This window comes from Balaenoptera borealis, assembly GCF_965194805.1.
Source record: "Balaenoptera borealis genome assembly, chromosome: 1".
Lineage (NCBI taxonomy): Eukaryota > Metazoa > Chordata > Mammalia > Artiodactyla > Balaenopteridae > Balaenoptera > Balaenoptera borealis.
Window position 1 is genome coordinate 140,748,063 of NC_138860.1, and position 25,853 is coordinate 140,773,915.

At 31.9% G+C, this 25,853-nt stretch overlaps 2 protein-coding genes across 8 annotated transcripts in view; one reads left to right on the top strand and one right to left on the bottom strand.

The window, feature by feature from the left end:
• DOCK7 (dedicator of cytokinesis 7) overlaps window positions 1-25,853 on the top strand; it is a 184,726-nt gene that overhangs the window by 57,984 nt on the left and 100,889 nt on the right. For all 7 annotated transcript variants that reach the window (XM_082356245.1, XM_082356247.1, XM_082356246.1 and 4 more), the window contains 2 exons: window positions 770-863; window positions 1,537-1,699. In XM_082356245.1, the coding sequence (XP_082212371.1) occupies window positions 770-863; window positions 1,537-1,699 (257 nt within the window). The remainder of the gene's footprint in view (window positions 1-769; window positions 864-1,536; window positions 1,700-25,853) is intronic.
• On the bottom strand, window positions 9,363-24,869 carry ANGPTL3 (angiopoietin like 3). The gene is made up of 7 exons (XM_082358343.1): window positions 16,611-24,869; window positions 15,851-15,961; window positions 13,472-13,586; window positions 12,361-12,474; window positions 11,837-11,932; window positions 9,959-10,225; window positions 9,363-9,590 (listed from the first exon to the last, which is right to left on the bottom strand). The coding sequence occupies exons 1-7, from the start codon at window positions 17,103-17,105 to the stop codon at window positions 9,406-9,408; spliced, it is 1,383 nt and encodes a 460-aa protein (XP_082214469.1). The 5' UTR covers window positions 17,106-24,869; the 3' UTR covers window positions 9,363-9,405.

Here is a 25,853-nt window from a genome sequence, read left to right on the forward strand (position 1 = left end):
AATGTAAAGACTGACTTTTGAATAAAAGAATAAAATCAATCTCTACCTATTTTAACTGTAAGAAAAAATATTACATTAAATTGAGAATTCTTTGTTAATTGGACATGGTTCGGTTTTTTGTCTCTTTTCCCCCATTGATTGAGGTCTTTTTAGAGTTTTCTTTCTGGTCTTGTTATCAGGATAGTTGTCTTGTTTTTTTTAAGAGTAGTTTTTTGTTGTTACTTCTTTCTTTTCTTTTTCAAATGTAGCCAGTGCTCTCTATTTTGCATTTAAGAAATTTGATGACATAAAGTTGAAAAGACAAATGAAAACTCAAGTGTAACAAATTTATGAGTGTCATATATATATATATATATATATATATATATATATACACACACACACACACACACACATACATACATATATATGTCTGTTTTCTGTCTATATTCTTGTTTTCTTCTCTTTATCTCCCTCTAACTTGCATCGTTTTTTCTATATTTTAGAGTGCCCTGTAACCCCTTATAAACATAGATAATGGGCTGTAAATAAATCTATAAAATTTAAAAATAGATAGCAATATTATAGGTCTTAATATAACTTGAAAGCAAGAAGGAATAAAATAGGTTAGCATATTTATTTTTAATCATAATTATATTAATTTAATTTTACTTTTCATTCAGACTGAATTGAAGGAAGAAGGGCAGGATTATTAACAGGCAATGTAAACTTATTTTCAATGTACTATATTTTTTAAATCTAATACTTTTTCCTCTATTTTTAAAATCAGGAAGGAGATCGCTTAAGTGATGAAGATCTGTACAAATTCCTTGCTGATATGAGAAGACCATCTTCTGTTTTACGGCGACTAAGACCTATTACAGGTATTTAAAAATTTTGTGTAAACGTGATGACAACTATTATCATCATTAATAATTGCATTTTTTATAATTATCTTTTCCTTTTTTCACTTATCTAGCCCATATGTGTTTCTGTGCTCAATACCTGTCAGCCTTCTTCATTTCATTATTCTGCTCTCATGTAGTCTAACAGTTTGGATGCAGGATTCAGTACCTTTGATAATTTGAGTACGGAAATGAGAATGATGAATAATATTGTGGCTTAAAATTATTTTCTAGAGGGAAAAAAATACATGTAATGGTAGATATTCAGAAATAGATTCATATTATGATCAGAACAAACCATTCCAGAGTAAAACTATTTTGAAATCTACCAAATTTAAAGTAAATCATTTAATCTTCAAAATGTTGGCTTGTTTCTATACTAGATCCCTCTGGTTTTTTTCTTCTTTTTTGCCCCCTTCTTCCTTTCCATTCATTCATTCAGTAAGCATTTATTATTTTATGTCTGTATTAGTAATTTGTAAGTTTGAGACTTGATAAGACGAAATAATTTAGAGGTCTGAGATGATAGCAATTTTGGTTTCTTCCCAGACTTCTTGCAAAAATAGGATCTAAATCCTTCCAAAAATACTTTTAGTGTGAAGTTGTTATTTATTATGTTTACATTGTTTTTATAATGTATTTTTATATGCAGCTCAGCTGAAGATAGACATTTCTCCTGCACCTGAAAATCCCCATTATTGCCTAACACCAGAGCTGCTTCAAGTGAAGCTTTACCCTGACAGTAGAGTTAGACCTACCAGAGAAATTTTGGAGTTTCCTGCAAGGGATGTCTATGTTCCAAACACTACTTACAGGTAGCACATTTTAATTTTGGAGAATTCTGAAATAAGATACTATATATTCTAATATTAATAGAGAATGAAACTCTTCAAAAATCTTTTGTAGCTTTGTTACTTATTCCATTTCTTACTTCATGATTTTATTAATAGCTGTAATGTGTTAAGCTTATTAAGCTATTAAGCTGTGCAAGAGGTATAATGTTAGTTACCTTACATACATTATCTTATTTAATGCTCATAGCTTGAGGTAGGTATTACCTTCATTTTAGAAGTGAGTAAACTGAGGGATAAAGAGGTTATACTTTACTGTGTTGGAACTAGCGTTTGAATTGTGGGTTGTTAGGTTAAAACATTTGAACTCCTAGTTACTGTATTTCCTCATGTGTTCTTATTAGCAGAATCTAGCATTACACATGGATCATATGTATGTGCCTGCACTATGTTCTAACAATCAACAATATTTGGTGATTCTACATTACTCAGAGAATACTTGACACAAGGTTATTGGATAGGCTTTTAGGCTGAACCTGCATAACTCCAGGTGTACCATTTAGATATACTCTTTATGAATGAGGCTCCCTTTATTTGTGAATGCTGAGACCATGGCTTGACATGTCTATTGGGATACCCAACAGGGCCGCTCAGACCTAAGTTTCTACCTAGACTTCCCCATCTTAATGTATTTCACCACCGTTTACCCAGTTCCTGAGGCCAAAAGTTTTGGAATCAAAATGATTTCTCTCCTTTTGTTATTCCTCACATTTACTCCTCTGCGAAGTTTTGTAGGCTCTGCTTCAAAATGAATCCCAAATCCAATACTTTGTACCTCCTCCACCTTTAAAATTCTAGTCAAGTTACCATCCAGATCAGCACTGTCAAATAGAAATATAATGGGAACCACATTTGTAATGTAAAATTTTATAGTTGCTACATTAAAAAAAAATAGAAACAAGTGAAATTAATTTTAATCGTATGTTATTTAACCCAATATATCTAAAATAGTATTTTAACATGTAATAAATGTAAAAAATTCTTTTACTTTTCTTCCACTCCTACTAAAAATCTTCAAAGTCTGGTGCGTATTTTACACTTAAAGCACATCTCAGTTCAGATGAGCCACATTTCAAATGGTCAGTAGTCAGATGGGACTAGAGGCTAATATTGGACAGCCGCTGATCTCGAATTTTGTGTACCTTTTAAAATTTGATCTTATTTCTACCCCTGCCTCAGTCAATTCTCAGCGTTGTAGTCAGAGAGATTTTTAAAAGAGATAAATCAGATCATTTATTCCTCTGCCAAAAGCCCTTCAGTGGCTTCTATTATAAGCAGAACAAGAATGAATTTTTTTATAGTAGTCTATAAGACTATATGATCTGGCTCCTGCCTTTCTCTAACGTCATATCTTACTGATCTCTGTCTTGCTCATTTTAGCCTCAGTGGCCTTTTTGTTCATCCTTGAACAAACAAAATTCTGCCTAAGATTTTTTGATGTTTTTTCTTCTCTTTGCCTATTATGTTTTCCCCCAGATAGTCACATGACTTGATTCCTTTATCAGACATATATCTGCTTACAGGACATTCTCGTCACCCTAACTAAAAAGATCTGCTGCTTTCCTACTCTAGCTTTTTACCCTTCCTTGTATTTATCATTATCTGGCACTGTAATGTGTAGTTATATGATCATTTTTTCTCTTTCTCATTAGAATGTAATTACTGTAAAGGGCAGGGACTTGTCTGTTTTGTTTACCACTTTATCTCCAGCATATAGAATAGTGTACAAGCACATGGAGAGCACACAGTAAATACTTACTCAGTGAGTTAAGAAATAAGACATTGTACAGTGGTGTGAATGGAATTTAGAGTCATGCAGATATGGGTGTGACTTCTGACTCCACTGTTTATTGTTTAAGTAACTTGTTTTAAGTTACCAATTTATTGGCACTCAGTTTTATTAATAAAATGTGAGATGATAATACCTGTCTTCTCTTGTGAGGGTACAGAGCGCAAAGCATTGCACGTGATTGGCACATAGTGTGAGTAAAATTCCTGGAAGATAGGCTGAAGAAAATATATACTGCTTTTTCAAACGAAACAGGTAATATAAGTATTCTCCTATAAATTATGTATATAACTACTTAAAAGGACATGGAATAAAGAAGTGATCCAAGGTTTGTATTGAACAATTTAGAGGTTATCAACTCTCTCTCTTATCTAGTACAGGAATCTCATCTAGAACATTCCTAACTTGTGTTTATCTGTCTTGCCTTTGCTTGGATTATTTCAGAGACAGGGAAAATGGAATTGGGGACTATGAGGGGTCTTTTCTTTCATTTTCCTACTTACCTTTGTTATTTATTTACAAATTTATATTTTTTAAACAAATTATATGAATATACTTAAAGTTCACATAGTTCCATAAGGCTTAAAATTAAAAACAGAGGTCCTTCATCTTATTCCTACCAACTTTTCCCTACACTGATGTCTAATCTTTATTGTCACTCACTAGTAACTCTTTTTGATCCTTCTTTTGGTATTTTACTCTTTGTTTCTAAATAGCATGTTCATGCTGCTATTTCTTGATTCTTTTTCAAGATTTAACTCTGATATCTCCTCCTTAAAAAAATACATTTACTTGCATAAATCCAGAAAAAAAAACTATACTTGTCAGCTCTGTAAAGCTTCTTGCAATACAGTAAAATATATCATATTATCAATTATTTCCTCGCTTGCACCTTCCTTGGTCCCTTTGCAACTAAATTATAAGTTAGTATGGCAGGGGAAGTTTTCTAGGCTCACTAGGCTTACTATACAGTTGTCATCTTAGAGCCTATTCACCATTTTCCTAGAAATTCTGTTTGCATTTCTTTTGCAATGGAGTTCTTATCTCCTATATATTTTTTTCTTTCTTGGTACTCATTATACTGAGAGCCTTTAGTATCTTCCTGGATTAAGGTATAGGAAAGTACCTGCACATATTATATGCTTGATAGAAGTTAGTCATTATTATTATCATTGGCTTTATTAGATTACATTTACCCAATCGTTACACAACTTGAGAGAGATTGGTTTGAAAGCTTAAGGATACTGGGCTTTTGGGGTGTAATTGGCTAAGAATGATTTTAAAAAGGAAGGTTATCAAAGTCACTAGTGGCCTTCTTTGTATTTTTACTTGGGCCTTCAATGTCCAGTGAGACCTGAATACCAAATCGTATAGGTTGCTTATTCTACTTAGTACTGTTAAAAAATTTTAGTCTCAGGCAGCTAATATTTTTTAGGAATTTATAATTTTTTAAAAAAACCTTTCACTTATCTAGAAAATCTAGCTTAGGTAGAAATAATTTTAGAATGATGGAAGGAGATATACTCAGCAGATATCAGCTGACACACAGCTATCATAAAATTTTACATAAATTTCCATAAATATTTGCTGACTGAATTGTTGTATTGGATCACAATAATACTCTTCTAGCTCAGTTTGAATTCTCTCTACCTTCTGAGGCATGTTTCAAGGTAAGCAGTGATTTCTGGTAATACATGTTAGTAGGCATGATGCAATCTATATGTGTACATTTTCCCAGTGAATAATGTTTAAAAAAGAAAGTAAAGTTGACACAAGGACTCCTTTTAGTTTATATGTAGCCGTTATCTCTTTAACTCTCCACAGCAGCCTGCACAGAGCCAATACGATTATCCCTGTTTTATAGATGACAGAGCTGACATTCCATAGGGTTCAAAATTATATCTGAATGAAACAGAAATGTAAGCAACTTTAGTGTGAGGTTTTTTTTTTTTTTTTTTGGCTGCTTGGCCTGCAGGATCTCATTGCCCTAACCAGGGATTGAACATGCACCCCCTGCAGTGGAAGCATGGAGTCTTAACCACTGGACCACCAGGGAAGTCCTATAAGACTCCTTTTGGTTTATATGTAGCCATTATCTCATTAACTCTGCACAGCAGCTTGCACAGAGCCAATACGATTATCCCTATTTTATAGATGACAGAGCTGACATACCGTAGTGTTCAAATTTGTATCTGAAAAAAAACAGAAATTTAAGCATTTTTAGTGTGAGTTTTAAAAAAGTATTTGCACATTGTCTTTATTTTTAGTAGTAAACTTGAGTGTACTTTAAAGGGTTTCAAGGGATAAAAAAGATTTAAAAAATTATTGTCTGAGTAGAGGGAGAATGAATGGTGGACGTGATTGAAGCAAACATTGAAGCAAACAGTTTTTATGTTTGAGATGGAATCTCTGATTTTATATTTTCTGAAATGTCATTGAAACCTCATTTTATAAAGGCTTATTAGGGAGATTGTTAATCCTATTTTCATGACCTTGAACTGCTCATTTCACACCAATTGAGTAATTTTGCCCTATTTGATTTGCCATGAGAACACTTTGGACTTTGATAAAAGGGCCAACATTTGATCACTTTGTAATACATGCGTAAGTGCAGTGTTTGTGGTTGTTAGTTATGGGAGAAGAACAAAAGGACATTTGATTATTCTATAACAGAATGTGGAATATGTAACAATACATATTTGGAATAGGTTTTATAAGGAGGTAAATAGTAGATACTCAAATACTGATTAATGAATACATTTTTGATTAATGAATGAGTTAATTGATTTCCATGAGTTGTTAGGAAGAAAAGATACAAGCGTGAAAACATGCTGATTCTCGGATGACAGCATTTAAATAGATTATACTACAGTAGGTAACTCCTACGTGAGAAATGTATATACTTGCTCCCAGTAAAATTCACACTAGTTCAGAGTAAACTCTTGGTATAGAAATTCTGTAGGAATTCACTAAAATCAAGTAGATTGACTATCTTTGGTGCTCTTGGGGTTTTTATTACTATTTTTCACTATTTTTAGTGTTATGATTTGCCAGATTTATTTTTCTGTCTTGTCTTTACTTGTAAAGTGCCAATTGAAGGGGTCCAGACAGTAATGCTGCAAGGTTTCAGAGGAAGGACCTCCATTTACTAGGATATTTGTGGAATAAGTGAGATCATCTGTGCTACCTTGAAGTATAAATAGCATCTAGCCAAGCAGAAAGGTGTGGAGAGACATTCTAGGAAAATGGAATGGCATTAGGAAAGTATACAGGGGATGTTTCAAAGTGAATAATTTTGATTAGATCTGAGGGTTTGTGTTGGGCAGGAAATCGTTAAAGAAGTATTTTGGGGTCAGATTATAGAAATCCTTGAACACCTGGAAGAGATTTGGATTTTGCTTTGTAGGCTTATGCTCTTCTAATTGGGGTACACATTCTTGTGAGGGCACAGCTAAATGAGATATGCAAGTCATGGTAGAGGAGAGGTGGTACACAAAGTTAATTGCAAAGCCAAAGATGCCTCCTGGGTTCTAAGCTTTTATGACTGGAAGCATGGTAGTGCCATTAATGTATATAAAGAAATAAGGAGGAGAGTGTGAAAAGGTAAAAGGGAGAAGCAGCAGAGGCTGTAAGGTATTGATGAATTTGTTATTTGATAAATTGAGTTTGAAGAGGCTATAGGATATCAAAAGGAGAAATGGCAGGTAGGCAATGGAAGAAGGGAACTGGAGAGAGATCTGGGAGTAATATGTAGATTTGGGAACTTTATTCATGGAAAAAGATGAGTCTGTTAGAGTAGATAGAATTTCTGAGGGTCAGAGTAGAAGAGATGACTGAATATTGTACATTGGTCCACAATGCTAAAGACTAGGATGGATTAGGGCTTTAAAGATGGGTTCAAGTTGGAGATAATCCTTGGAGAGTATAGTAGTATTGTGGAAGCAAACTGAAGGTCAAGTTTGAGAAAATAATATTGTTATTAGTAAGTAGTAGAGAAACCAAAGGGAATGTGGTCTAAGAGGTCACTAGATTTGACAGTTGTGTTAGTGGTACAATTAGAACACTTTTGGCAGACTAGTGAGGACAGAAGGACACAATTTTGTGAACCATAAAGAAAAAAATCCCTTTTCTTTCTCTACCAGAATTCTCTCTCAATCTGAGCTTTATATACAGAAAAAAACTCACTTAGTGTTCCTAAATGGAACAAAATGAAACATATTGTGTGAGAATTATAAAAAATTGGAAAACAGAGACAAAAATTGGTATATTAAATAATGCATTATTTTGCATTTGAAAACTTCCTATTTTAAGCCATTTTGGCATTCTCGCTCTAAAAAGTCAATTTGGACAGCTTGAATGTAGTTCTGAAAAAAAGAAAACTTACTCTTGCCTTTATTCTTTTGTATTTTTTGGAACAAAATATTTATGTAGGATCCACATAGGTCATCCATATTTGCATGTGTCATATATTAAAAATATATATGACATATATTGGATAATTTAACATACAGAATGCTGAATATTTATTGACTAATGTGAGTCACTATGTAGCTTGGGCACTAACCTTTAAAAATTGGATTTAATTCAAGACTTTATTTCTCCTTGGTAGTTTCTTTAAAACGTATTTAAAAATAAATACTGACAAGTGATACTATGGTCAAAATATCCTCTAATAATCCTTGAGGATTTAGAATTTAAATTATTTAAATTAGAAATAACATAAACATACTTCTATTGGATGTCAATAAAAAACTACAAGAATTGGACTTCCCTGGCGGTCCATTGGTTAAGACTCCACGCCTCCACTGCAGAGGGCACGGGTTTGATGCCTGGTCGGGGAACTAAGATTCCGCATGCTGTGGCACAGCCAAAAAAAAAAAAAGCTACAAGAATTTAAATTTCTATAATTTAGGGGACTGAGTCTTTATTGAATTTGGAAACATACATGAACATCTCTCAGACTATTTAAACATTTAGTTACTTGTTATGATTCTTAATTCTGTTTGAAAACCTACACATAAGTATTAGACTCACCCTGTGTCCAAGGGGAATAAATGATAAAACTTTAACTTGATGCCACCAATACATTCATTCTTATTGTATTCTGACAAGATCCCTTTAAAATTATTTGTTTTCACAATATTAAGTGTTAAAATATGTATACAGTACAGATAAGTTAACAAACAAGTTAAGGTACAGCAATACTTGATATTTAAAGTCAATATGACTTAGCAGTTATGATCTACTGTATTTAAGACCATGAACCTATTTCAGTACAGTATTTCATCCTGCTTCATTTGGCTTCATAAATAAAACATACCAAACATTTACTCCAAATTATTTTGTAGCAAAATGAAGTATCAGTTTTAAGATTCATATTATCGATTTTCACATGTACTCTGAACTGACTGAATTTTAGTTTTGAAATTAATATTACAGCATTTAAGAAATGTACAATTATTAGTCCTTTATAGTTATTCAAGTTTAGAATTTTAGCAAGAAAAGTAGTTTTTAAACTGAGGAAGTTGTAAAATCAGCTCACATGATGACTTTGAAAATAAAAATCTCTTTGTAAGTTTTTTATTTAGAAAGGTTATTTAAAAATTCACCCATTGGTTACAATTCAGATTGTGACCATCTAAAATTGATTCGCACGTCACAAAATATATGAATAAATGATCATAAGAATTTTGATTGACAAAGGTAAATGGTGTTCTTTGAGGTGATGTGATGATATGTTTAATATTAAGTTGGTAGTGGCTTTAATATAAAGAATTTACTTCTAAAGCCTTCTATTAGGGATTTAATACCAGATTTTTAAACCACAGTAATTTCGGATGAGTTTAATGTTCAATTTATTGGCTTTTTAATTTGCCTCAGTTCATTCAGAATTTTCTGAATCTGTTGGACGGATCAACATTTTGGTTGATTTGATAGAGTATAACCTTCCATTTTGAGACTTCCAGCATATTCCTCTTCTCCTCTCTGGCTTAGTTTTTGCTTTTGGCTTGTTATATTTACCATTTAGGTTGTTTTCCCCACATACATCATGGCACCACCAACCTCCTAAAAAGGATAGACACGCAGTTTAATAGATACAAACTCATACGTAGTTACTGTTATTATATTTCGCCAGTGAGTATATCTTCATTTCTTATAAATATGACAGTGTTGTATACATATATTCCAATTTAAAAGAATTTATACAAGTCTCATATACCTGACCAAAAATAAAATATCTGAGAAAAGTTAGAGGTAAAATACGTACTCAAACTATAATCAAGTTAACACTTACCTTGAGACGTTTACCTATAGAGAAAATGTTTATATTGGATTCAGATTTTAAAGAGTTGACATTGAAAGATATTAGCTATTACTTTGGGAAGATATTTTGAAGCTTTGAAAATAAAGTATTTATATTAGGAAGAGGATACCTGAATTACTTTCTGGACAGTTGAAGTGTCCTTTTGCTTTGTGATCCCAAGTAGAAAACATCAAATCTTTGTGTTCCGGGAGTGCGTTGGGGACGTTGCCAGCAATCTCAACTAGATGTAGTGTATAGTTGGTTTCATGATCTCCCAAGTGAAAAGAATATTCAATATAATGCTTGTTGTCTTTCCAATCTTCTAGCTCAATTCGTAAGATATAGTTAGATTGCTGTACTAGGGAGTATATCTTCTCTAGACCCAACCAAAATTCTCCTGAAAAGAAAAGTTGTAAAAATCTGTGGATTGTTAACTGCAGATTAGGCAGCGACTATTTTTTTTGAGAGTGTTCTTTTTCTTTTTTGGTGTAAGTAGATTAGATGTTTTAGTCTTGAATCCCTTGGTTATTTTAGAGTCTCGTAAAATATTTCTTTTTAAAACAATTTTATTGAAGATAGTTATGTTAAAATAGTAATAGATGTTAAAATACAACAAGTGTTAAAATAGTAATAGGCCTACCTAAAGTCTGATTATCCTTTCTAAAATGGATATTATCAGGCATATTTCACAGGTGAAACATGTTAGACTATTATAAGTACTTTTAGGGCTAGTCATTGGTAAAATATTATCTAACTTCTGGGTCCTTACATGTACTGGCTTTACTGTCAGCTATTTATTAATATGAATATACTATCAAGAGATTTGTTAAGTATTTCCAGAGACTTGGATAATAATGTAATTTTCCTCAAATATAATCCTGGCCTTTGATATTTGCTTGTTATATATGTTTTCTTTGTAGAAAAAGAAGGAAATAAATTTTTAAAAACATTTTAAATTAAAAAGCATAATTTTTAATAACTTTTCTCTATAATTAAACAATTTTATTTGGAATTAAAAACATAACATTGTAAATACAAATAGATCTCTCTATCACAATTACTCTCTCTTTAATTATCCCTTTTATTAAAGCATTTAAGGAAAAAAAGTCAAAATTTCCCTACTGCTGTTGAATTTGTAGATTTCATTTTAAGAATTGCAAAATACAAATGGCTTACTTTCTTGTAGAAATAAATGAGTACTCTAGACTCTCACTCTCAGAAGAAGATTTGGAGCTACAAAACATATCACTGATTCTACCTTTTAGTTAGGGATTTAACTGGTAGCTTGAATACAGAATTGTTTAAATGATCAAGTAGTACTGAATGTTTAAAAATTCGATATAATAATGGATGTTATCCACTTTATTAATGAGTACATGTACATCACTCATGGATTTTTATAATGTGCTTTTTGGATTTTAAACCTCTGTCATTTTTATTTTGCTTATTTTGTTTTTTACCTTATTTATTTTGTGATCAAAATATAATAATTTTCATTGAATTAAACTAAATGTATTTTAAACCACACATTGTATAGTATACATTTATCATATTTAAATAATTGAAATCTAAACATTTTGTACTGTACATCTGACAGCTTCCTTGTGCCTTCCAACTTCCAAATAGTTAATATCTAAAATGTTAATAAGAAAGTAGAATGACCAGTGATAAGGATGGTTTTCTTTGTAGCCCATTCATAGCATTTAGCACTTATTTGAAGCACTTAGCACTTAATCAAATTTATCTTTGATAATTATAATTATGATAATTAGAAGCCATCCAGTTAAATTGTGATAAGTATACATAGAATAGACATGTAATTGTGAAAAGTATAATTCAAATAAAGACACTTGTAATAAGTTCAGTACTTACAAATGTGTAGTTATTTGTTAATAATTTATATGAAGGCTAGGAGTGTTCCTCATTCATTGTTGTATTTCTAATGCCCAGTCTGTAATAGGCTCTTAATAAATATTTTTAAGTTAACCAGTGAATGAAGTCAGCTTACCATCAAGCCTCCCAAAACCATATTTGTAGTTTTCCCAAGTTTCATTGAAGTTTTGTGATCCATCTATTCGATGTTGAATTAATGTCCATGAACTACCTGAATATAATGAACAGATTGTTTATTTTCAGTAGACTTATGCTGATAGTTGTAACAAAATACGGTTTTTTGTTTGGTTTTAATTGGTGGCTGTACAAGGTATTATTAATGTTGTTATGGTAATAACATTTTATTATTTATTATGAGCCCAAGAAGCTAAGTGAAGGGCAACTAATGAATTTGTCTTAATAAACTTATTGACAAAGGTCATTTCAGATTATTTTATAGAAAAAGATGGAGAATATTGAGTAAATGCCTGAGTAAATACATAAACAAGACAAATATAAGTACTAGATCTGTATAACTACTTGTGTTATATATATTTCATTTTATATGTATTCAGAACAAAAATAACAGGATTAGCCTTACTAATAGGTAGTGAGTAACCTGAGCTAGCTACTGTCTATTTCCTCTTAGGCTCGTTTTACCTGATTTAACATCACAGTAGACATTGAAAACTTGAGAGTTGCTGGGTCTAATGGAATAGATGCCACTTGTATGTTCACCTCTATTATAAATGATGGTACAATCAGCAGGAATGTCTAGAATCAACGAAATGTTATTACGTAAGATACAGTAATAAAGAATGATATCTTTAGAGCTTGAGATTTTACTTGACATTTTATGGAATTGTGGTGACTGTAGCCTTCAGTCTTTTTCAGTAATGTGTTATTGAAAAGGTACTTTATACTAAAGCATTTTTATTAGATGGCGTGTTATGCAAAGAATATCAAAATAGTTATTACCAAACTGATTTATTTTTAAGAAAAGTGACAAAATTAGAATTTTAAACACTTTTTTCTCTTAGATCTAGGAAAAACATAAATAAAATACTACATATGAGATGTTAGTATAGTGCTTGGTGCATAGCAGGTAGTCAACAGATACATGAGGAAAGAGTGAACATACATAGAGGAAACTAACAGAGAACTTTTTTCCTCTATGAATTACATTAAAAATAAATGTGTTTTCAAACTATATCATTTTTTTAAAGCTTGGGTAGGAATGGAGACTTTGTTCCCCCATCTTTTTTGTTTTTCTTATGGAAAGTAGAAACATTGAAGAGAATGCCATAATCTTTTCATCTGTATTCAACAGTTGTTAACATTTTGCCATATTTGCTTTATAAACACAAATACATACAAATATGTATTTTGCTGTGCTATTTGAAAGGAATTTGCAAACATCATGCCCCTTAACCCCTTCGATATTTTGGCATGCATCTCTTAAACATGAGATTATTCTCTTACGTAACTATAATACCATCATTACATCTAAGAAAATTAATAATAATTTTATATTATCTAATATCAAGTCTATATTTATGTTTCCCGATTGTCTTAAGAATGTTTTATAGGGTTTAAAAAAATCACCAGGATCTAATTTAGGTTGACACATTATATTTGTTGGATTTATCTCTTTTTTCTCTTTTAGTTAGTCTAGAACAGGCCCTGAGAATAGAGATTTTTGATGGAAATGTCAAAGAAGAAAAATTTGACGATATTAGTTTCAAGAAGGAAACCCACCAAATTATCTTACCATCATGTTCTACATTTTTTGTTTCATTCAAATGAAGAGAGGGAGTAGTTCTTGGTGCTCTTGGTTTAGAAGAAAGAGAATTTTCTGTGGATTCTTGAATACCAGTTCTTCTTAACTGATAAAAGAATATAAATCTACTTTTAAAAATGGTACTGAATATACAATTAGGGGAAATCTGAGTTCATAATATGTTATTGTTTTTGATGTTAAGAGGGATAAGCAATGCTATACATATTATACAGACTTCCTGTTCTCAAAATATTTAATCAGGCACATAAAGAGTTCAAAAAAATAGAGAAAGACAAGGCAAAAAACAGAAATTGATCAAAAAACAGTAAGATCAAAGGCAGAGACTTTACTTAGAATATTTTAATATGTTCTATTTATTTATATGAATGTAATATATGTTCTGTTCAGTGACACAGGCAGATTTTAAATTTCATAATTCTCAGTTGTAGGTCTTAAGACCTAGCACATAATTTGAACAAGGCTACTTTCTTGATAGTTTTTGACATGTAATCATATCTGTAGAGGTAACAAATTGGCAGTTTTATTTGTGTACTTTCAATATATTCAATATTTCATTGTCTGTTGTGCTGGGTTTGCAATTTATTGACCGATAGCTTTTCTTATTGATGGGTTGAGAAGAGCAGAGTATGTAATGTGTTATTAGTGTTAGTTTTTTGATGTCAGCATAAATGGCATTTCCTAGGATATAATGCATAAAGATCCGTTGTAAAGTTCACTTACTGGATGTTAGTCTTTTCTACTAAGTAACTGTGATCTTATAGTAACTTAACTTTACAGTTTTGGTTTCTTAATTTAAATTTGAATAAGTTGGGTCAGATGATTTAAGGCTTCTTCCAACTTAGAATTCATTGTTGAATTCTTCATACATTTTATTATTAGACAGGATGTATATTATTTTATAATAGTGACATTTTGCTTTTGTGAGCAGGTTAATTTACTCATAATAAAAGATATAGGAAAAGAATTAGAAAAATAACATATAGTAAGAAGGAAATTATAGAAATCAAAACTAGCTGGCAAAAACCCCTTTTCAGACAATTAGCAAAAATAACCTACTAAAATTATGATTCATAAAATTACTGAAACATAATGTGTTTGTTTGGTGGAAATTGGTAATATTTGTTTTATAGTTCTTGGCATCTATTTTTTTTTTATACCAGTTTCTTCAGGTCTGTATTATTTTTGAAACTCTCTTGAACAGCTGTTTAGTAGTATTATTACTAATTAATATTTTTGAACTATGGTACTATATATTGGAAATCTTAGATTTTGGCATAGCTTTATTCCAAACACGTATCTCCCTTGCTCACCTAGCCAGTTATTTACATTGCAGATTAATTATATTTTTGGGTATTAAACTTTAATTATTAGACATATAGCTTCTAATAATAATATTAATCATAGTAAGTTTTTATTGACTTCTTTGTGCTAAATGTGACATTACCTTTATTAACATGTATTTATTAAGTGCCTACTATGTGTCAGACAGAGTTCTATATTTTGGAGCTATAGCAATTTAAAAAAATAGAAGAAACTTTCTGTACTTACAGAGCTTACATTCTAGTGCAGGGACAGGCAAGATAAATAACTCAAATATATATTACGTTAAATAGGGATAAATGTTAAGGAAGAAAAGAGAGTAATGAAGGAGGTAGCAGGTTTCAAGCATGGGTGTAGGGGATTATAATTTCTGATTAAGTTATCTGGGAAGGCCTCTTTGAGAATTTTGTATTTGAGAAAGACCTAAAGTGAGTAAGAGTGGGCCCATGCAGATACCAGGGTGAAGAGCATTCCAGACAGAGAGCAACAAGGGCAAAGACCCTGAGATAGCAGCCTGTTTGATGTGTTTGTGTAACAGTAAAAAGGCCAGTGTGACTAGAGTACAGGAGATGAAGTCAGTGAGATGATTAAGAGTCATCTGGGTCTTATGGGCCACTACGAGTGAGACCGGAAGCCATTGTGCGGTGTTGAACAAAGAGAGAGATAGTCTAATTTAAATTTTAATTGAATCTCTTTGGCTGCTATATTGAGGATATACTTTGCATGAATTAATTCTTTTTTTCTCACAACAGTCCTGTAAGACAGATTCTTTTATTATCTACATAGAGTGCATGAGGAAACTGAGAAGGGGTTAAGTAATTTATTCAAGGTCACACAAAAGTTTTAGAGCCAAAATTCAACCCCAGGTAGTTTATTAGCTTCAGAGCCTGCAAACCTAATGATCATGCTGATGCGATCCTTTTATTCACTATCCAACTATAATTATTTAAAATAATTTTAGGGTCAAGTGTTTTCATAAACCTAAATTTTACGTAAAAGATTGGACATACTATTAAAATATTGACTTACCTGATTTTCTATTTCTTTTATTTGACTATGCTGTTGATTTAATTGTCTGTATTGTTCTTCCACGGTCTGAAGAAGATCTTTGATGCTATTATCTTGCTGTTCTACAAAAGTCTGGACATAGATTATAGATTGGTTAGAAGTTTCTTTCTTTTTCGTTAAATTAGACTTTTTTATTTCCTGTAACACTATCACAATCTAATTTTTTAAACTAATACTGGATTAGAAAACTGGTACTGGCAAACCTTTTCCCCTTGTATTCTTCTTTCACATAGTACATACTTTAGTTTTTGTGTTTTATTTAAAATGTACCATCTCTAAAATCTGATTTCCTGAACTTTAAACTATTTCAATTAAATGAAAAAAAAAACAGTATTTTAATATCTTTTCCATTAACTGTATTACTTTTATATATTTTAAAGATGGGAGAATAGTTACACAAGTTATATTCCTTTAGCTTTTGACTTGCCTCCAGTAATTTGCAATAGTATAATAATTTAGTGTTCTAAATTTCATTGCTTAACTGTCTTGTAATTTTCATCTGAAATGCAAAGTTTAGTTATTTTCATAAATAATGTTAGGGAAACAAAAACCAACTTGAAATTATAATGGGAAAATTTATTTCCTGGAGTCTTTTTTTCATGAGAAAAATATAGTGTTTCAACAGTTCAACAAAGTATTTCAAGTAGCATGTTTTAAAATATTTTTTAAAAAAGATCCACATTGAAAACATAATTATGAACCCTCTTTGTTTTATACTTACTTTGAGTGAAGTTATTTCTGGGTGTTCCTGAATTTCAGGTTGATTTTTAATTAAATTGGTTAATTGGTCCTCCAGGTATCTCACTTTTTGTTGAAGTAGAATTTTTTCTTCAAGGAGACTTTCAAGTTTTGAGTTGAGTTCAAGTGACATGTTCTTTACTTCTTCATTTTTGACTTGCAGTCTGGATGTAGTTCTTCTAAGTTCCTTTTCTTCTTCTTTGATTTCATTGGTTTGCAGTGATAAGTCATAAAAAGACTGATCAAATATGTTGAGTTTTTGAAATATGTCATTAATTTGGCCCTTAGTCTTATGAACAAAGTCTTTAAGACCATGTCCTAACTGAAGTAGGCCATTGGCTAAAATTTTTACATCATCTAACATAGCAAATCTTGATTTTGGCTCTGGAGATACAGAATCAAATGATGAATAGTCTTGGTCAATTCTGGAAGAAATAACTAGAGGAGCAATAAAAAGAAAGAGCTTAATAGTGTACATTTTTATCCTAATTATTCACTTTAAAACGATTTGGAATTTGTTTTTTTCCTGTAAGCATACCGAGACTTCTGAACTCTCTATATAACACTATTTGCCTCATAAACAGTAAGGTTGACAGGTGAATATAGTTAATCATTAAGCTGTTTAAACTTGTATGAATGTAACCTTCCACATTGAGTTAGATCAATGCTAAATGAAGTCAAAGAAATGAACAAAGAATTTAATAGGTCATTTAAAATGATTATTGTATTTAATTTTGCTGTATTATAAACTGCACTTTCAGTGTTATGAGATCTACCTGTTTTTGAAAGCTCATTTTAATTTGTCATGATTTTTAAAGAGATTTACAAGTAAATACCAAATTCTTTTGACTGATAAAGTCATCATTAAAGTTGAGGAAAAATTAATGAATTAAGTATACATTTCCCAAATTGTATTTTAGTTTTTTTTGGAAACAGTGGTCGATTAAAAAAAAATGCCTTCTCTGTGAAACCTTCCTCCACATCTGCAGGTGGTGGTAATGCTGCATTCCCATGGTACTCTATATAAGCTAACATATGATTATATATTTCTTATTATTTGTCATTGTAATTATTTGTTAGTATATCTTTTTGCTTCAGATAATCTATCTAAATCATATTTGTATATTATCACAAAATCCCATACATTAAAAGATGTTTCATCCTTTTTCTCTGTTATAGTCTATGTCTCTATGTTCTAGCCTCTTTTCCGTGTGCCCACTGTAAGACCAATAGGTTATGTGGTTTTCTAAGGTCAACCAGAATTAAATATTGGGTTGACCAAAAGAAAGGTTTGTTCGGTTTTTTCCATAAGATGGCTCTAGTAGCACTTAGTTGTCTTTAACTTCATTCAAAACAATTTTGTTAGATTGTATGTGATAGCTGTCATATCAGTGTGCATTTAAAAAAAGACTTATCAAAATTGGTGAATTTTTGTGTAGCCATTTTAATATTGAAGATGGAAGAAAAAGCAACATTTTTGGCATATTATGCTTTATTATTTCAAGAAAGGTAAAAATGCAGCTGAAATGCATAAAAAGGTTTGTGCAGTGTATGGAGAAGGTGCTGTGACTGATCGAACATGTCACAAGTAGTTTGTGAAGTTTTGTGCTGGAGATTTCTCACTGGACGATGCTGCACGGTCGGGTAGACCAGTTGAAGTTGGTAGCGATCAAACCGAGACATTAACTGAGAACAATCAACCTTATACCACACGGGAGATGGCCAACATAGACAAAACATCCAAATCAAGCGCTGAAAATCATTTGCACCAGCTTGGTTATGTTCATCGCTTTGATGTTTGAGTTCCACATAAGTTAAGTGAAAAAAAACCTTCTTGACTGTACTTCTGCATGTGCTTCTCTACTGAAACATAATGAAAATGTTCCGTTTTTAAAACAAATTGTGATGGGCAATGAAAAGTGGATACTGTACAATAATGTGGAACAGAAGAGATCGTGGGGCAAGCAAAATAAACCATCACCAACCACAGCAAAGTCTGGTCTTCATCCAAAGAAGGTGATGTTGTGTATATGGTGGGATTGGAAGGGAGTCCTCTATTATGAGCTCCTCCGGAAAACCAAACGATTAACTCCAGCAAGTACTGCTCCCAGTTAGACCAACTGAAAGCAGCGCTCAACAAAAAGCATCCAGAATTAGTCAACAGAAAACGCATAATATTCCATCAGGATAATGCAAGACTGTATGTTAAGCTTGCCTGGGAGATTCTGATTCATCCACCGTATTCACCAGACATTGCACCTTCGGATTTCCATTTATTTCGGTCTTTACAAAATTCTCTTAATGGAAAAAATTTCAATCCCCTGGAAGACTGTAAAGGGCACCTGGAACAGTTCTTCACTCAAAAAGATAAAAAGTTTTGGGAAGATGGAATTATGAAGTTACCTAAAAATGGCAGAAGGTAGTGGAACAAAAGAGTGAATACATTGTTCAATAAAGTTCTTGGTGAAAATGAAGAATGTGTCTTTTATTTTTTTTTTATAAACCAAAGGCACTTTTTGGCCAACCCAATACTTAAAATGTCAGAAACTATTTGCCCATTATAAGTTTTTCTAAAGTTTGTGTGCTTGGTAACAATATTCATGATCTAAATTTAACAAAACCAAAAAATTAATAGTATGATTAAAAATAATATTCCACTGTGCTTCTAACTTAGTGTTAAAAGGAAAAATACTAAATGTTTCAGTTAAATTACAAGTGATTATTTTTCTTGAGTGTTCATATTAAGAACTTTTTTGAGAAAATAATAAATACTTTTAAAATGCCTTATCTTGACAAATTAATATAGTAAAATTGTTAAGAGTGTGGTCTTTGGAATAAGACTATGGTCTGGTCCAGAAGCCAGATCTAGCTATCCTGCCTTAGATAAGTTACTTAACCTTCCCACACCTCAGTCTCCTCTTCTGTAAGTTAGGTATTTTTTAGTACATACTTAAGGAGAAGCAAAAGAAGTAATATGTGTAAAGTACTTAGAACAGTGTCTGGCAAATAGGAAGTACTCAAAATGTTAGTTATTATATCCATGAAATGACCTTTTAATTTGTGTGTGTGTATGCGTGTGTGATTAGCCCTATCTAAATGAAATTTTTCATAAATGCAACAGCTCTTTTGCAAAGGGAAAAGTTTTAACATAATGAATTTCAGTTTAAATGGTAAATTATCAAGCAAAACTTTACAAAATTTATCATTTCCAAATTTCCATTCTTAGAAATGCTTCTTCCTGGAGTAAAACAGAGACCCTTTCTTTTGATGATTTTGGATTAGGATTAAGGGCTTTTGGATAGAACAGTTGCAGTAGATGTAGTAAACTACAGTGGTTAAGAGTTTGATTCTGGAGAGAGACTGGCTGAATTGGAATCCTGGCTGTGCTGTTCTTCAGCTCTGTGAAACTACTTAGCTTTTCTGTACCTTGGTCAAATTACTTAGCTTTTCTGACCTCTGTTTTCTTGTCTATCAAGTGAAGATAATGTCTACTTTATAGAGTTATATAAAGATTAAAAATATTTTAAAGCACTTAGAGCACTACCTAGTGTTTAGTAAACACTACACAGTATTATGTATTAGTATTCTTTTGTAATTAAAAGGGCAATGCACTTATGTAATATTGCTGTAATATTTAATTGGTAAATATTATCTAGTCTTATGTTAAGGTGACATAAATTGGGAAGTTTTGCTAGAGTCTGGGTTTTCTGAGTTTTGGTCTCTTGGACCTTGATAAGTACAAGGAATTAAGTCTTTTGTTTAGCCTGTATACTTTTTCTAAGTGTCCAGTACAGAACCACATAAATATTTCTGTTTGTAAGAGAAATATAGAATGCAAGTAAATAAAAATATACAAATACTTCCACTAATGAAGAAGAAAAACAAAATATTTTTCCTTATTCTTCATTTTCATCTTACCTTTACCACTGGTACATGTTATGGAATTATAGAAGTGTATGTTGAACTAGTGAAGAAATTTGAATTTTCTCCCTCTTTTTAAAAGAGATATGTTAGTGTTGTGATCATTGGTCCTGAAGGGCATATTTCGAAACTTCTCCTAACTAAACTGTCTACTTTTCTGGCTTAAAACTATTGACCCTGATATTTCATCCATTTTCTAGTTGAGGGGGAATGGAGATGGGCCAGCTTCTTGTCTCTATTGTACTATAAGCTGTTCATTGGTAAGATCTATATCTGTTTTAAATTTATATCCTATACAGCACTTTAGTATAATGCCTAACCTGCTGGAGAAACCATACATTTTTATTGAATGAGTAAGATAATGATAAAGTCTTAACACTGGAGTTTTTCAAACACAAAATTTGCATATAATAGATACGCCTTTTTGATATAGGAGGTTCTTTTCAGAGAAAGGAATTTGAAAAGTAGTCCCTTCCAGTGCATGAAAGTAACTGGACACTAATACCAAAGAAAGGCTGTGTGAAGGAATTTCCTTCTATTTGGTTACTCTGCTGGAGTATTGACACTTTTTGCACAATTATATATTTCCTCACATGTAACCCTAAAGGATAGATTAGAGGCAGCGGTTGCATATTCTTGGTTTATAGTATATTGTCTCTGGGTAGAAATATCTGGATAATTTTTTTTCTTATCATAGTTTGACATGTTATTGAATATAATTAAAATAAATAATTTGCCTAATTACAAGCTGTGGAAGAGTGTCAACATGGGAAATGTAATGAAAGTAGTAATTTTGTAAATGATTTTTACATCTACCTTTTAATGCCTCCTGTCTGAGTACACATTGTTAAAGGCAGAATCTAATCTTTGCTTGAACTTGTGCCTGTTTAAATAGAACCCTGATGAGATGTAACCAGTAATGTTATAAAAACTTAAAATTTTTATGCCAAAGAAAATAAGAAACTAAGCAAAATTAAGACCTAATTTAAGAATTCCTAGTTTCAAAGAACTAATATACAAAATTTCTTAGCTGCATAGAATTTTAGGACATTTGGGAGCTTTGTTTAAATTCTAAGCAAAGCAAAGTCCTTTATCCTCCCCCAGGTTGTGCAATCTTATGGAGATTTGAGTTCCAAATAAAACACAAGGCATTTTGGGTCTGTTGAATATAGTATCACTAGTAATTTCTTCCTTTTAAACTGTGGTCATTTGTTTTTGAATTAATATATTCGATAGAAAGATTCTAAAAGTAACTGAGAAAAGCATATTTATAAATAGAAATATTTATAGTAACTAAAGAATAATGCCAGAGTAATATCAATACATTAGCTCCCTTTTCCTCTCTTTGTCCAGAACAGCACTGTCCAATGGAAATATAGTGTGAGCTATGTGTGTAAAAAACTGAAAAGAAACAAGTGAAATTAATTTTAATAGTATGTTTTGTTTAATCCAAATCTAGTATGTACTTTATACTTTCAGGATATCTCAGTTAGAACAGGTACAGATCAAGTACTCTATAGTCTCACTAGACCATATTATTGGACAGCAGAGGTCCAGAAGATGAGTGACCTTTGAAGGAGTCATTTTATTTATCTTAGCTTTTTTCTCATGTTCGCTATTAATAAATGTTAATTTGTTATGTTGAAAGTATTTATTGTGGAAACTCAGATATTTGAAAAACCTATACAAAATAAAAATGCTGACTCTTCCCTATTAACATTTTGGGGTCTATCATACCAGTTCCCTTGGATGACTACCTAAATGTAATTTTTTTTTAACACAAATGGGAGTGTGTTATGTATAGCTCGTGTTATATATATAAATTGATTCAAGACCATAACATTTTAAAATTTATTTTCATATGAGTGCCTATAGATTTACCATATCCTTTTAAATGGCTGCACAATCTTTTATTATATGAATGCACCTTAATTTAATCATCTGCTTGTCAATGATCATTTCAGTTGCTTGCAATTTTCTGGTTACAAACAATATGCATAGAAAATGTGTTTATATTTGTGTATAAATATTTTCATATGATAAGTTCATAGACGTTAACTTTCAAAGTAGATTTCTCTTGTCAGATTATCCTTTAAAAGGATTGTGCCAATTTATATCCCTACCAAGAGTATATGAGAGTTCCTCTTTTCCCATGAAGTTTTACCAGTGCTTTAAATGAGAAAGACAAAATATTGATAAACCTAGTAGGCACATATATCTAGTTTATTTTGCTGTCTGTCTTGCTCTCTTTGTGAATTACCTGAGTATTATCTAAGTCTCCCTCCCCCCATCAAACTCCCCACCCTTTTTTTGTTTGTCTCTTTCTGAATAATTTTAGGAATTATTTGCATGTGATGGATACTAACTCTTTGTCATGTGTGTAGCAAACAGTGTTCTTCCAATTTGTCCTTTGTCTTCCACTTGTGTTTATGGTATCCCCTGCTCTGTAGAGGCTTTAAAATTTGTCTTTTATGATTTTTTGTGGCTCATGCTCAGAAATGCCTTCCTCACCTATAAAATATGGTCTCTTTAAAGGTTTTCTAGTACTTTTATGGTTTTATTTTTATTATTTAAAACTTTGATTTAATCTGGAATTTATTTTGAGGAGGTGGTGAAATATGAATTCAGCCTTAAAAAAGGCCAGTCAGCTATCTCAGCAACTCAACACTTTTCATTGATCTACCTTCTCTCTGCTGATTTAAAATTCCTCTGAAGGAGTATTATAAATGCATGGTAAAGACTTACTGGGTTTATGTGGAAATTTATTAGCGTAGTTAGCAGTCAAATGAAAAAGAGTCTGGGCTAAACGCATGCCTTTCACCTTCATAAACAAGTTGAATTTAAAGTTGTATTGCTTATATTAGAAATCAAGCATAGCTTAATGTTCAGTTAATTTGCATTTCATATGAAAATTCGAACTCCAGAAGAGTTAAGTAACTAAATATTATGTGAGTTCTGTACTGTTCATTCATTCATTCAATCATTTATTCATATGAGGAACTATTCTAGGCATTGGAAATATAGCAGTTAACTAGATAGGTAAGGTCCTTGCCCTCATGGAATTTGGGCTTTATTTAAGGAGATACATAAACAAGACATAATGTACAAACAAACAAGATAATTTGGGATTATCTTAAGCAGATTCTTTAAGAGTTGTGAATGGAATAACAAAGTGGTGTTATGTGGGGAGGTAAAGTGAAGCTTTCTAAGACTCAAAAGATGGGAAGGGGCCAGTTATGTCCATATCCACAAAGCTAAAACAGTAGTAATCCAAATGCAGAAATTGAGGGGTGGGGGAAGGCATGATGTGTTTTGATTTTCTGTGTGTTTTGCATGTCTATCCTACTTGTAAATTTCTCACTGAAATTTATGGGCAGATTCTTTAGTTTCAAGTCCTCTTGTGGGCCCCAGTGACATTCTGTGTTCATAGCATTTATCATACTACATTATAAGTATTTGCCTGTCTTATTCTCCCTCCAGACTGTGAGTTCTATCAAGTCAAGAACTTTGTCTTTTATCTCTATATTCTCAGTATCTAGTATACTGCATACTCAATAAATGTCACAATGAGGCATTATAAACATAATAAAGGCCGATCTGTTATCATGCGCTTTGGATCCTGTTCTCTCCCACCATTTCAGGAATCTTACATTCTTGTTCTAGTGTATGCAAACTCTGTCTCAACTAAATTCTTTGCGTTAGGATTTAATCAAACTTAAACCTTTCCAGTCTTAAAAAGCTTCCAGAATCCCTATGTTCTATATCCAGCTATTGCATTATCTTTCTCCCATTCTCAGCTACACTCTTCAGAATTTCACTTATTTCATTTTCTTACCTCCTACTTACTCTTTAAACCTACTTTTGTCTGTTTTCAGCCTGAGATTTCCAGTGACTTTGAAGTTGCTAAATTCAGTTGACATTTTTCATTTCTTACCTCATTTGGTCTGTGAATAGCATTTGACACTTAACTCTTATAATTCTGCTTGTAATTTCTTCCTTGGGCTTCCTTGCCACTGTACTTTCATGGTTTTCCTTCTGTTTCTTTGTGGGTGCCTTATCAGTCTTTGTAGGCTCATCTTCTTCTGGATGACCACATAATCTTGAAGTTCCTTAAGACTCCTTTGTTGGAATAATACACAATGAGAGTAATTAAGTGATATTCTAGTTCTCTCGTAGTTGATGTCCTTGAGAATGGTTCTCAGCACAGGAAAAATGATATATAGGTACAAGAGAGAAAAGAATAAATAAAAACCTTGTATTCTTGAATTTGAATTTGGATTATCACTATGAACTCAGGATATATTTCATGTTAAAAGCATTTTCCCCTAACTCTTTCAGCTTTAAAAGGACTAGAAACAATGAATAACCCACAATGAGTGGCCTGGAAAAACATTACCCATTCAAAAACCCCAACTCCTTGGAGAAATGGCTGATTCCAGGTTTGGGAAAAAAGTGTACAAGAAGAGCCTGGAAGGTCTTGTCGTAACAGATAGTAAGAAGCCGTCAAAGACTATTATGACTGAATCAAAAGGAATCATGAGCCAGTTTGAATCGACCTTTTCACTTGTCAAAGATAGTACAATTTGAACACCAATAAAGATAATAACTGCAAAATATTGAAACCCGTTAATATGTTTGGTCCATGAGTTTATAAGTGATTCTTTAAAAAAAAGACACTATCCCTTTTAGAGGAATGTAATGTACCAACTGATTATTTTGAAAACTGGCAGCTAATGGAAAAGAATCAAGCATTTATTCTTGCCTCTCATATAATGGCTCACTGGCGAAGCAAATAGTAGATAAGGGAAAAGTGCTCTTCATAGAGATATTCCAGCTGTTAAATAAAGAAGCAATGATAGAATATCACCTTTTGGCAATCCTTAATGAGTTAATGGATTTAGGCATTGGTCATCATTGTCTGCTAATTGCACAAAAAATGAAACAACAACCAAACATTTTCCTTCTGATAGAAGGACACAGTACCATTTATGAAGTGATCTTGCCACCAAAATTTGACCAAGGCTCTAGATTCAACTCTCAATTCATAGAAAACACAGAGGAACATGTTAAATGTCACTACAGTGTGCAGTCAGTAAAATCCAGCCTCTGGAAAAATCTACACAAAAATATCAATAATTCTTCAACAAATGTATTGCAGAGGGAGTAGATGAAAAGACTTCTCCATGATCAACTGAGTACCTGTCTTTTCCTCCCATAGCTTCTGCATGCTTCTCTCACAACACAGCATTGTTTTGAAATGGTCTTGTTTATAGGTATTTCTGTGCCATTAGATGTGTGATATATT